The sequence below is a fragment of the Pollachius pollachius genome, assembly GCF_949987615.1.
Source record: "Pollachius pollachius genome assembly, chromosome: 2".
NCBI classification, from domain to species: domain Eukaryota; kingdom Metazoa; phylum Chordata; class Actinopteri; order Gadiformes; family Gadidae; genus Pollachius; species Pollachius pollachius.
Window position 1 is genome coordinate 46605298 of NC_136935.1, and position 13222 is coordinate 46618519.

Genomic DNA, 13222 nt, shown 5'->3' on the forward strand with positions numbered 1-13222 from the left:
TCTCAAAATGGATGAGGAGAAAACTTGGATTTCTTATGGTGTTCAGCATCGATGCATGCTATGACAAGAGGAAAGATGGGTACATTCAATTCAGGTGAAACTTTGGAGTTAGTCAGACTGGTTTGAGTATGTCCCAATCCCAGTGGAAGTGATAGAATGGAAAGAGAATGTAATATGTTAAATCCCACCACACACATATGCACAAACACACACAAATGCATACACACACACACATTCCCCCCTACATATGCATCATAGAATAAATCTACTTGGGGGTGGGGCACATTTTGAGGAGCCAAAGTCAAACACATTGGATGGAGAATAGTTTGGTGTGTAGTGTATGTGTATGTTTGTGTGTGTGTGTGTGTGTGTGTGTGTGTGTGTGTGTGTGTGTGTGTGTGTGTGTGTGTGTGTGTGTGTGTGTGTGTGTGTGTGTGTGTGTTACAGACAAGAAAATAAAATTGTCTAGCACACATTTGCAAATAGCAAGACAATATGTGTGCGTGTGCGTGTGTGTGTGTTGCCCTCGATAGTAGTTTACACTGCACCAGGCAAAACACTACATTCCAACATTCAGCGAACAATGTTGTTGAGATTGGATTTCAACAGGCTATGAAGATGACTAATGGTCGACAAATGATCACGCACGATAACAAACCACAATCCTTTAAACTCCACAGAGTGAACGGACCATCTGAATCTTATTGAGTCCAGCGTTCCATCGTTTTTCTTTTTTCTAACTGATGGCATGCAACGTCAAGGATAATGTTTATGTCTCAGTTGTTTCAACTTACATAAAGAATAATACCTGCAAAAGGTCGCCTATAGTTTTAAAACAAAACACACATGGCATGACTTAAGCAACATGCAGAGGGAGAACCAGATAGATAGGCCCCTCACCACGGAGAGCCACAGGTGAACGGGAAAGGGGAAACTAGTCGGCGTTTTATTTACCTCTAAAGCCGTCCGAGGTGAACGTGTCAGACCGTTATCTCTCTTCTCCGTGATCTGCTACTCCCTTCTGACGTCTCTCTTCTATTTCCCAGGCGATCCTTGGACACAACTCAACTTCTCCAAAGAGTGTGCCTCGCTTACCATCGATTATTCGAGGGTTGTCTTTTGCCTAGGCGTACATACGAGGAAGAAATAAGTGCGCGTAAAAATCATCCAACTGGATCGCCTCTGTCTCGTCGATGTGCTGCTGCTAAGGATTAGCTACTTTAGCCAAGTGTAAGTTTCCAGATACAAATAAAAACATCTGAAAACCCCGTCTATTGTGTGTACATAGGGAAGCTGTCTGGAAAGTGCATCGCTTAGTTGCGACGCTGGTCAACTGAATTTGTGGGGAGGAGGGAGGCTGGTTTTAAGGGTGGTGCTGTAAACTGAGAGGGTGGAGTGGGGGGATCAACAGCTGGAGGCGACGCTTGTGTCTGCATCCTCTAAAGTTTCTCCACGTCCATTCTCTTAAATTCTTTGTGTAGTGTCTTTGAAATACCACCAACGATGTTTGACATCGCGTATAGCCTGTGCGCTATCCTCTTCGATTTAATAGGATGGTAAAAACATGGATTTGCATAGAAACTTACATTTGATGGGCTATATCTTGCGTGGTTTATAGCAAATAAATGACATCTATACAAAGGTATAACCAATGGATGTGGCAGATTTCTCCCTATAGGTATGCTGTGCGTTTGGCCAAATTTGCTTAGGAAATCCCCGTGAAATAATTTAGAATCATAAAATTAAATGAATTTGCATAGTCTGGAAGCTGTGAAAACAGGGCAAAACGGCCCAAATGTCCTCACCAGAACGACCTGGTACACTAGAAAGCATACGTTGTGAGTTTTTGTTGGCCAAGTGTGCGTGGGACGCTCGTGTCGATGTGTGCGTGGAGGCATTGGGTCAAGGCTGTATGGCCAGAGTTGTAGGATTTGCTGATCACAACGCGCGGGTGTTTGTCTACCAGACAGCGCTCGTCCCCACAGACCTACCTCCTCACTCGAGCCATTCAAAACGCCACATCCGGATCAAAGGACCAGCCAAGAAGAGGACGGGCTCTGACGTACGACCATAATGGGTGCATTTCTTCAATTTGAGATTATAATTATTTGCTGTGGATGTTTATACTGTTTTGCTTTCTATTGCAATTATGCTGTTCCATGCGTTAAGACGGATACATCTTTCCTGAACATTTCGCGTCTGTTGGGCTATATTTCTCCAGAAAACCAAGCCGTCAGCTGTTGAGGCCTAATAGGCTATTCGTTTTTGCAGAAAATACATAAGTGATTGCTCACCAGCCATTCAAAAGGATTGTTGTGAAACATATGCACGTTTTTATTTTGATGTGCATAGTCTACCCAAAACAAAAAGCCATAGAAGTCAATGGAAGTTCCAACATTGTTTGGGCCATTTAGAATTTGTGTTTTCTTTCTATCATACACCATAATATATAGCTAAATATGTGTCTATATGATGGGCTAATCTATCAACAAATAAGGACGGCATATTCTTTGCTGATAGTTAAGATGTAGGCTATTTGTTAGAACGGTCCCAAACATTTAAATACCATTGGTTGTTCACTGCCATCTAGTGGTTATTCGATATAACCATTTCACAATATAAAACACTGTTTCTTTCTCTGTCTGCGATTTTATGGCTCATTTCTGGATTTCACAATTCAATCAAATTCAAGTACAAGGAGGAGGGACCAAACCCAGAGTTGCAAAAGGGAGTGACGCAAGCCTTCTGCTTTAGTGTTGTTGTTGACATCTGAGGAGGAAACTGCAGAAAAGGCGTTTGTTCAAGGTACATAAGATGAAGAGGCTGGCTACAAGTGGCCATGGGGGGGCAATGTGAATCTCGATATATTACTTATTTGACGCTTATATCTATATGGAGGATCAGAGTATACATTTCTTGATTCCCATGGCTCTAAGCAGGTAGCTTGGCAGTGAGGGGTTTATATTTAACTGTTGATTTGAGGAAAGCCCCTTGTTTTCTTTTTTAATATTGGTCGAGAGCTGATATGGATGTGTCTCTTAGCCTCTTGTAGCTCCGTCATTACTTATACTTACATATTTACATTTGATAAGCTATTATCAGCGATGAAGGAAAAGGGTTCCAAAGTAACATAGGAGAAAATAAACACCAATACACAGTTTAAGAACACAGTCAAAGCCTAAATACAAATGTACAATACTGAGAATTATTAAAAGCATAAAAGAAGAAAAACAAAACCGTCAAATCAAAACCTACAAAACAAACAGATTCAGATGGAGGCTCATTTATAAAAGGTCTTCTGGTTTCAGGATGGTAGACCTCTCAGATCCCTGGACAGATTGGTGGACGAACCGCAACCATTGGATAAAAGCGTCTGCTAAATGCCCTAATGTAAATGTAATAAACAAGAGGTGGATTTTTATTTATTTTTATTTATTATGATTATTATACTTTTATATATTACACTATTATTTTAATGAGTAAGGGCCTGGTAAGTGTGTAACCAGTGAGCAGCTCAGACACAACCAAATCATAAGTAGTATTCTACTATTACTACTATTATTATTATTAATTAATTAATTATTAACTGTTGCAGTGTTTATTGATGAACCATAAATTCGTGTTTGCTTATGTTTGCAAGATAATGTTGCCCCCCAAAGGGGGCCATCAAATGAAAAAGCAAATATCATACATGATAAAAAAATATATTTTTGCATATTATATGTTGTCCAATATAGATATTACACATGTGTATTCTAGATTGGCTAGGCCTATCCACACGGCGCCACACAACAGCCGCGTTTCACTGGACTCCTTTGTGCGTTGTCTACTTTTCCGGAAAACAGAGAGCAACTTGATTCCTACCAGCTGTTTCCCGCCTCGAGACAGATCAGCTGCAAACACACGTAGTAGGCGGAGGCAAAGAGCCACACACACACGCAGTGGAGGATCCCCATCAGCTGTGGCTGTAACACAGCAAGGCATTCCGATTCTCTATTTTCCTTTAACGTCGGAGCGCGATTGTTTTTTTAGGATTTAAACTATGCACCTAAACAGGGTGAATAGGAAGCTTCTATAATCAGCACCTCTTATTAAATAAGCGGTTTGTGGCGGGGGAAAACAACACAGATTTCTGAAGGGGGGCTTCGGAAGCATGGAATATTTCATGATGCCGACAGAGAAGATCCCTTCCTTACAGCAGTTCAAGAAATCGGAGAAGGATGTTATCGGGGGGCTCTGTAGGTATGTATCCGAAGTGAGTTCGCCCTATTTACACGCCGTGCATTGCATGTGGCTGGCGGCAAGCGGGATCGGAAGTGGGTTAGCTTATTAGCCGTTAGCACCCGCATTTGGTAAACCCACAACATGGTTGTCAATACTCCTTTTCGTGCCCCCGCCGACCATGGCGGCACTTATCGATAACCCGAAGCGGCGCGGCTATCGACGCGCACCGCACCGCGAACGGGTGTTGAAAACGTAAATAAACACCGCGAAATGGATGCGTTTATGTCGGTCGCAACACCAACCACGTGGTTGTTATCGTGCTGCACGCCGCTTTGGCGCTATACACTTTTTTTTACCCCGTGTTCGACACGGTTTATCCGGGGGATAACGTGCCACACCACCGCCAAGCGCTCCACCGAACACTAACCACGGTGTTTCATGTTCCCCCGGGTTCAACCCTCACGTTGAGCGACCCTTGGCGGGGCGGAACGGGGCCACGGTGTGGAGCCCTGCCCGTGTAGCTGCTCGGCTAGCGCTGCGCAGCCATGCTGGTCCACGGTGTGTGTCGTGTGTTGAATGTAACACGGCTGGTGCTTTTCGCGTGCCTTTTGTTGTTTCCCCTCTCCGGCCCGCCCGTTTTCCTGCCACACGGACTACACTATCGCCCACATTTCCGTGGTTTGAATTCGAGATTTGCACGTCTTGTGTGGTTGAAAGTAGTACGATTAGCCATTGACCAAAACTAGCTCCCGAGTGTACGGAAAAGGCATTGTTCTCGGTGCCAAGGGGCTGGCCTGCTGGTGTCACATTTCAGTCCTATCGCGTGATACTACTTGCCTAGTAGTAGCAGCACGTCGTTGCTGCTTTCGATTTCAGTCCGAACCCGAGGGAATGGGAAAACGACGAATCGAAGTTTGTGTGTGTTTCTCCCGTTTCTTAAAGAGTGACTGTTAAGCCTATTGCAACTCGTGCGTCAATAAACGCAACCTCTCGACGAGGCGCGCACATGTGACTCAGCAACATTTGTGAATGATCATATGCGCGCAGTAAACGTAGACTGTTCCACACGTTATTCCTATATCCTTCTTTTAAATACGAACCAAGGATCCCAAGTAAAACCATCCGTACCCCCCAATATGTCTTCTTCTTGCTGATATAAGACTAACCGCGTGTGTGTGTGTGCTTCATGCCAATTCGTAGGCTGGATGAATAACAGTCTACAACTTCAAGTCATGTTCTCATGTTTGTATTAAGTGTTGCGTTTAGATATACCAACAAGTCTGTTACCGTAATAACATGCAACCCTCTAGGGCTTTCATATCGTTCAATTGAGCGTTTGCCCCCTAGCAAGGGAAAAGCTTGGATCGGATTGTATAGTGATAACATTAGGAAGTCAATAATCACATTGGCTTCAGTACCAACGTTTATTTGTTTTCAAAGTGAATGCAGAACCGCCCAGTGATAGTAAGCCCTATCTGTGTCATGTTGTGACCCAACAAGCATATGTAACCAGATATAGGTCAAAGGTAGTCGCAGCTATAACTTATTGTTTTGTTTCAGGCAGCCACAGGGTTGCCTGTCCAACCAGGCCCTGTCGCCCTACCAACCCCTCTCACAAAATATCCACAAAACTGAAAAGATCAGGAAAATCAGGTTAATGGGTTACTCTGTGCCCATCATGGTTCACCCATTGTTTTCCTTGAATAAAATAGTTGTGACCACATAACACAGGGTCAGAGGCGTAGAGCGCTAAGTGGAGGAGTGACAGCTGACCTCTTAAGCAGGTCAACATTTGCGTAAAACCTTTTCTGGCGAGGAGGAAGTGCAAGTACTGGATTCAACTAACTGCTGTTTTTGTTGTCCAAAACAATTGTGACTAATCCCTACAAATGGGACAAAAATACAAAGTCAACGCATCACATTGAAACTAAACTTTCCCACATGATCTTTTTTGGCCTTCACAATACAAGGAAACTGAAAGGAAATATCTTGACTCCCCCTCTCTCTGTGGCACTGTCTTGTCTCTCTCTCTCTCTCTCTCTCTCTCTCTCTCTCTCTCTCTCTCTCTCTCTCTCTCTCTCTCTCTCTCTCTCTCTCTCTCTCTCTCTCTCTCTCTCTCTCTCACAGCCTGGCCAACATTCCCCTCAGCCCAGAGACAGCCCAGGACCAGGAGAGGCGCATTCGGCGTGAGATCGCCAATAGCAACGAGCGGCGGCGCATGCAGAGCATCAACGCCGGCTTCCAGTCTCTCAAGTCCCTCCTGCCTCACACGGACGGCGAGAAGCTCAGCAAGGTACGGCCCGCACGCACACTCACACAGGCTGCTGGGTTGTGAGCACACGATGGCGGGGGTGTTTGTTTGGCTTCGGAAATCTGCTCTTCACCAAAAGGCAGTGGAGTCAGGAGAAACGTGTCTGTGCCTTTCATGCTCATAATGCATGTTTGACCTGTGAATTTAATTCTCAATCTAAACCCACGTGTATGCCCCAACCAGGCAGCCATCCTGCAACAGACGTCGGACTACATCTTCGCCCTGGAGCAGGAGAAGACCCAGCTGCTGCAACAGAACAACCAGCTGAAACGGTTCATCCAGGTACGGTGGCGCGTGGATCATTAGGCCCATGACAGAGTGTCGATGAGGACCTTCTTTGGCGGCCGGCATCGGGTCAGAACCTAACACCTGCCGGTGCACCATTCTCTCCCCCCCCCCCCCCAGGAGTTCAGCAGCTCGTCGCCCAAGAGGAGGCGAGCGGATGAGAAGGACGAGGGGATTGGCTCCCCCGACGCTCAGGAGGAAGAAAAAGGGGAGGAGTTTCGGAGAGAGATGCTGGAGCTACGGCAGCAGCTCAGCAAGGAGCGCTCCGCTCGCATGCTGCTGGAGGAGCAGGTGAGACACCACGCTAGGGCTGCTCGATCATGGGAAAAATCATAATCACGATTATTTTGGTCGATATTGAAATCACGATTATTCAGACGATTACATGTTGTATGTCTCTGATTTTTTTTTTTTTTGTTGTAACTGGTCAAAAAATGGTCAAAAGTAAAGTGTTCCAATCTAAAATGATTGACAGATGTGTATCCAGCTGTTCTGCCCTTTCTATAAAACATTTTAAAAAAAAAGATAATAATAATAACAAAATTGGAAAAACTCTATTGTGTTAATTTTATGATCGTTTGATGCTAAAATCGAAATCGCGATCAAAATTCGATGAATCGCCCAGCCCTAACGCACGCTCACAAACACACTTGTGTTACACTTGTACTTTAAAAGGGCACTATCCAATCATTTTCTTTTCGAGGTAGAGTACATTGTAGACCATTAGTCTAGAAGGATACACGGAGACAATTGTCTTTTGGAATCAAGATCAAGGTTCAATCATTTATTGCCATATAACTCTGTACAAGTTGTTGGGATATGTTTCAGTGTGCTCATGACAGTACATAACAAAGACCCACCCAGGGGTCTGACTTGGTACAACAGATCCCAAGAAATCCCTACACATAAGACATATAGCCTATTTAAACGTGGTTGTCCGACCCGGCTAAGAGTCAGATGTCTGGTCAACGTGACAGGTGCTTACGTGTCCAAGTGATAGTGCAATTCGCATAGAGTCCAATAAATAAATACATAGTACAGATATAAAGTAACCTGTTAGAGTAACAATATATAAAAACATGTTTGTCAGTAGGGATTCTTTGTACAATGTAACAGGGAATCGCACTACACGTACTCATCACAAAGATTAAAGTGCTCCATGGCCATTGTAAACATGGCGGAAGGTTAACCCCATTAAAAGCTCCCCGGAGGAATCAGTACAAGGAAGTCGTTTGTACTTTTATTGGTAACGGTTGTTTTTGTGAAGCCTGCAGAGGCCGACCGCTAATCTCCTTTTTAAGAGAATGGGTCAGAGCGCATCACAGAGTCTTCCTGCTGCGCCGGCTCTAAGTGCATGTGTTCCTCTCCCGTGTTGCTCCCAGGTACACACGCTGGGCAACCACCTGCACCCGGAGCGGCTGAAGGTGATCACCCAGGAGCTGGAAGCCCAGGCCCAGCTACAGAGCCAGACCCTGTTACGGCTGCAGCAGATGCACGGGCAGACCACCGAGAACCACGCGCACAGCCCCAAGGTACATTAGACACACGCGCACGCACACATCATTCAAACACTGCGGGTACTTTGCAATGGCTTGTCTATGTTCCCGCGCGAATGAGCGGCTGGGTTTAAAACATCGCCCTCGAGATATTCTTAGTGGACCAGCATGCTGCACGGGAGGCTAGTATTTCAATGTATGTTGCGGCAGCGACTATACCGAACCAGCTTGAGCCACCTTTTGAGGTGCGCTCCCAGCGTGTCCAGACGTGGGCAGCCGTTACCTCATGCAGCCTGTGTCAGACTTATATTCTCATTTGTTTTATCCAGTCCTATCTGGAAGCAGAGGGGCTCCCCCCCCCCCCCCCCCCTCCCCATCTCCAGAGCGGTAGAGTAAACAGTCATGCCATACCATAGTATACAGTTCCCAGCAGATGAGCCGGCTACATAAACAAGCCAAGACCCGGGCTCCACAGAACCAGTGAGCAGTGAGGGATTGGGATTCAGTGGAAGATTTGGGGCAAAGTTAACTTTTCATGTTCAACCGTTGGGTCAGACCTTGGCTGCCCTGATATCTTGTCAGTTGATCTCCAGTCAGCTGAGGTGTCGATTGAATGAGAAATCAGCGATGCCAATCAAGTGGCAAGAAGTTCACCCCGAGTGATAAGCACATGACTGCAGAGTACGGCGTGAAATAATGCAACGCCCTAATTTTGGTTTCTTTTTGGTTCCTATCATTTTTTGGGGGGGAAAAAAAACAAGAAAAGAACATTCTCTAACAAGTCACTGTCTGTTCTAGATCAAGGCCCCTCCCACCCCACCGGCCCCCACCCACCACCCCACGGTCATCGTCCCCGCCCCCACACTACTCCAGCACCCGCATCATCACGTCACCGTGGTAACGCTGAGCCCCAGCGCCCAGACCAGCACTGTGTCTACGTCCAGACAGAACCTGGACACCATTGTGCAGGTACGAGGAGAGCCCTGCACGCACGTCCACCTTTTAGTCGCGTGCCCGTCGATGTTAGATTGTGCTATACAAAATACTAAAGGCTTGGTTATGGTTCCACGTTGACGCAACCCAATGACCAAGCAGTCGCTTCGACGCAGACGTCAACCTATTTTGGTTCTGCGTCGGGTTTCAGTGAGCGGACCAATCACAGCCCTTGCTGCTGCGTCGCCTCGAGGCAAGGTTACTTTGTTTTTGGAGGCGCACGTCAGGCCCTTGCGGTGGACGCGAGGAGGGTCCGCAAGGACGTAATGGTTCCGTTAACAGCCATTGCGTTGCGGAGACGTGGAACCATAATTAAGCCTTAAGGGTCGCTCATGACCTTTAAACATTAACGTTAGCTCAGCAGGTAGAGCTTGTAACCGAAAGGTTGCTAGTTCGATCCCCAGCTCCTCCTAGCTGAGTGTTGATGTGTCCCTGAGCAAGACACTTAACCCTAACCGCTCCTGACGAGCTGGCTGTCGCCTTGCATGGTTGACTCTGCCGTCGGTGTGTCAATGTGTGTGTTAACCGATGTAAGTCGCTTTGGATAAAAGCGTCTGCTAAATGCCCTAATTGTTATTGTAATCATGACTAACAACATTTCGTTTTTTAAACGTGAACTTAAACAGCGGATGCTGCTGGTGTGTGTGTGTGTGTGTGTGTGTGTGTGTGTGTGTGTGTGTGTGTGTGTGTGTGTGTGTTCAAAATGTCACATCGGGCCAGCCAGAGGTCACTCACAGGACTAACAGTTGTGCGCTTCCTCAAGGCTATCCAGCACATCGAACGCACGCAGGAGAGGAGGGGCAGCGTGGAGGAGGAGCAGAGGCGGGCGGTCATCGTCAGCCCCGCCCACGTTGCCATGGACACCACCTGCTCCGACACAGACACTGACACGGAGGGGGAGGACCGCTCGATGAACTAACCCCTGGCTTGCATGCAGAAGCTGCATTAGACGCGCGCGCACACACAAACACGCATCAACCGACACACACACACACACACACACACACACACACACACACACACACACACACACACACACACACACACTGTAGTTGCCTCTTGACGCGAACAAGTTATTTTTTTTAGACGATCCATTATTGCCCCCCCCCCCCCCCCCCATCACTGTTAAGTCACGCATTTCCTTCGTACTGGAAACCAGGACAACCCCACTGTAAGCACCAGTGCCCTTCGGAAGACAATTTCCTCGTTAACCAATTCAAATTTGTTTACACGGTTAACGAACCGGTTCCAGCGGCTAAGTGTGCCGTAAAGTAACCAGGAAGTGCAACGTTGTGAACCCAATAAACGCAATGTTTGGGTTAGGAGGTGTTCCCTCTTTCCTGCACTGTTGCAAAGCTGCTTGATGCTAGAACAGAAAGAAAATAAAACGTCAGAGAAACCAATCGTCATCCTCCTCCAAAAAAATACTTTTAAATCCTCCGTCCTTTTTTGTTTCATTTAATATCTCATCACGTGCTACTCACAATCGTGGCGTCAGTGCTGCCCAGCTCCAGTATACTCATTGACAGTTTTATGTGTGTGCTGCAAATTAATAGACTCGACGGAGAGTTGAATGTAATATAGCTCGGGGCAGGCTGAGCCCCTAAGGGCTGAGGGCGCGTTCAGAGGGGTGCACTTATTTTCCCCCTTCGTCTGGCCTCATGTGTGCCACCCTGCTGGTTTAAGCTGCGATAAAGTGGATGAAGCTCAACAAAAAAAAAAACCTGTATGAATCAATGATTCATCTGATGGCCTCAAACTAAATTGATCCATGTTTGATCCCGTGTTTTGGATTTAACGAGTAAGATTAAGCTAAATCATCAATCAAGTCAAGAAGGGGCTTTTCCTTCTTTGTTTTGCAGTGTTACTGAATGTATGTGGCGAGAGTGTCTCAATCTTTGACTTAAACAACTGACTTAGTGTATGTTGTCGGTGCGAGAGGCGGCCTTGGGCTAGATAACTGGAATGGTTATTAATCTTCAGATTGCTTGTCAGATATTGTACTCCACCATTGGTAGTGGATACACACACACAGCTATACACATAATCGAAGCTGGTTCATCCAGAAATCTGTCCCCTCTTCTGCTACAAATAATGACGTATGTTAGGAACATAAGCATACCCTACCCCCTGAACCATTGAGATGAAAAACTGGACACATTTATTTGGAATCTAACTAAATCGGGTCCCAGGTTTTATCTTTGAAACAAGGCCTCTTTAAAAAGCATCGGCTGAGCGTCTCAGACTTGTTGGACCGTCGTGACTATGCACTCGCTTTGGGCATTTATGCAATTCCATCTCCAGTGTTTGAAATGAGGAAGGGATCATCTATGCACCGTTTCTAGACATGTACTTACCAAGCATCACTTGCTTACATCTTAGAATGTAACGTTGTACCTTCTGTGTGCTCTGGGTCTATATAGTGCTGTTCGGAGCACTAAGGGGGACCCCTATTTGTTTATCCGTACACTACCTAGTGCACTGGCAGGGAGGGTTTACGAAACTGATGGTAACATCTTCATATGTAGTCTTTTATCGCTCTTCGAGGAAGAGATTAATCTCGGCTTGAATGTGCCAGAGCTGGAAAACAGCCAACCGTCTCTGATGGGCAAACGTGCAGAGAGCCGAACCTACACCTAAAACTACATTACGAATCAAGTTATTCCGTTTTGAATTTGAGCCACGTCTAGGTATCCTGGAAAACGACGCAAACAATGAAAATAGGTAAAAATGTGGTTGGTGAAAGAGGTGCTTTTAATGGGTGGTGTGGACCTATCGAAAGGGCACCGTTAAATAGTTCTTGTTTTTATTTGTCTCGTCTGCTCAGTGAAAATTAAATTGAGATTGTTCCCCTTCCCCCCCGCCTGCAGACAGCAGACGCACTCTGTTGTCCCTGATCGAACCCCCCCCCCCCCCTTATTATCCTGCGTCTCCGTTGCCCGACTGGAATCCCGCCCGGGAAATGTGGCCGTGTATCGCTCCTGTTTTCATACGCTGACTTGATGCTGTAAACATTCCATTTATGAATTGAATCTTTATCGTTCTTTGTTTGGTCATGTATGTCACGTTGCGTGTTTTCGTGGGGGTTACGTCAGTAGGTGCTCTATAGATCGGTCATGGCTCATTCCCCTGGAAGCCTGGGCTGCTTCCTTCCTACGTCTCCATGTCTCACCATCAACGTGTGGGCGTCGGTCCAGCTAGGGGCCACTTTCACAGCGGTTGGGGGGCCCGTCATGCTTTTCTCTGTCATACTATATACCCTTTTTCTTTAAAACCACGAGAGGTGGGAGATTCTATGTACATATTTTAAGCGTAGCCTTAGCCTGTTTTATATCTTTATTGGAGAGAGATGTTCAAATTTATCAGTCAGGGCTGAGGCTGGGGCGGTGATGGCTCCCTCTTAACGTGTCTGTGTGTGGCAGCACTCCTCTCCTTTGGGCCAGATACAAGATGATTGATATGAAGCACTTGATGTTTTATGCTGCCCCAATCAAGGATACCGAAGGTGTTGTTTTTGCCATTTATAAAAAAAAAAAAAAAGAAGCTCTTTTCCGTTACCAAAACCTGAGCAGCTGTTCTTCTGCTTCTTTTTGTTTTATCTCTCATTCCTCCGAAATGAGGAAACATTTTAATATTTCTGATTTATTTTTGTTCACCTGTTCTGGTCCATATAAATGCTGTTATATTTTGTTTATAAAAACCTGGATAAACAGGCCTTAATAAGGATGAAAAAAAAGAAATAAAATTTGTACTTTTTTTCTAAATAATTCTGGTGTACTGTACTGTTTAATGTGCTCGCAGAAAAAAACGATGCCACTGTATATATATTTATAATATATTTATTTATATAATATATATAAATATATATAATATTTCGACAACCACTAGGAGGGAGTGTTTATAACAAATTACT

General features: G+C 45.6%; 2 protein-coding genes across 2 annotated transcripts in view; one reads left to right on the top strand and one right to left on the bottom strand.

Moving 5' to 3' along the window:
* Nucleotides 1-1313, bottom strand: part of LOC307071082 (zinc finger protein GLIS2-like) — a 17120-nt gene extending 15807 nt beyond the window's left edge. Inside the window, exon 1 of the mRNA XM_079729958.1 lies at nt 955-1313. The gene's annotated coding sequence lies outside the window, so the exon portion shown is untranslated. The remainder of the gene's footprint in view (nt 1-954) is intronic.
* Nucleotides 1314-3935: 2622 nt separating this feature from the next.
* Nucleotides 3936-11430, top strand: LOC307071087 (transcription factor AP-4-like). The gene is made up of 7 exons (XM_079729963.1): nt 3936-4242; nt 6352-6517; nt 6719-6817; nt 6941-7111; nt 8203-8352; nt 9115-9285; nt 10073-11430. Exons 1-7 carry the CDS (start codon nt 4154-4156, stop codon nt 10226-10228), a joined length of 1002 nt encoding a protein of 333 aa, XP_079586089.1. The 5' UTR covers nt 3936-4153; the 3' UTR covers nt 10229-11430.
* Nucleotides 11431-13222: the final 1792 nt, after the last annotated feature.

Coding starts and splice junctions, on each gene's coding strand:
- LOC307071087 (XM_079729963.1), top strand. CDS start 4,154: ATGGAATATTTCATGATGCCGACAGAGAAGATCCCTTCCTTACAGCAG. Junction 6,818..6,940: donor AGCTGAAACGGTTCATCCAG/GTACGGTGGCGC, acceptor CCCCCCCCCCAG/GAGTTCAGCAGCTCGTCGCC. Junction 9,286..10,072: donor ACCTGGACACCATTGTGCAG/GTACGAGGAGAG, acceptor CGCTTCCTCAAG/GCTATCCAGCACATCGAACG.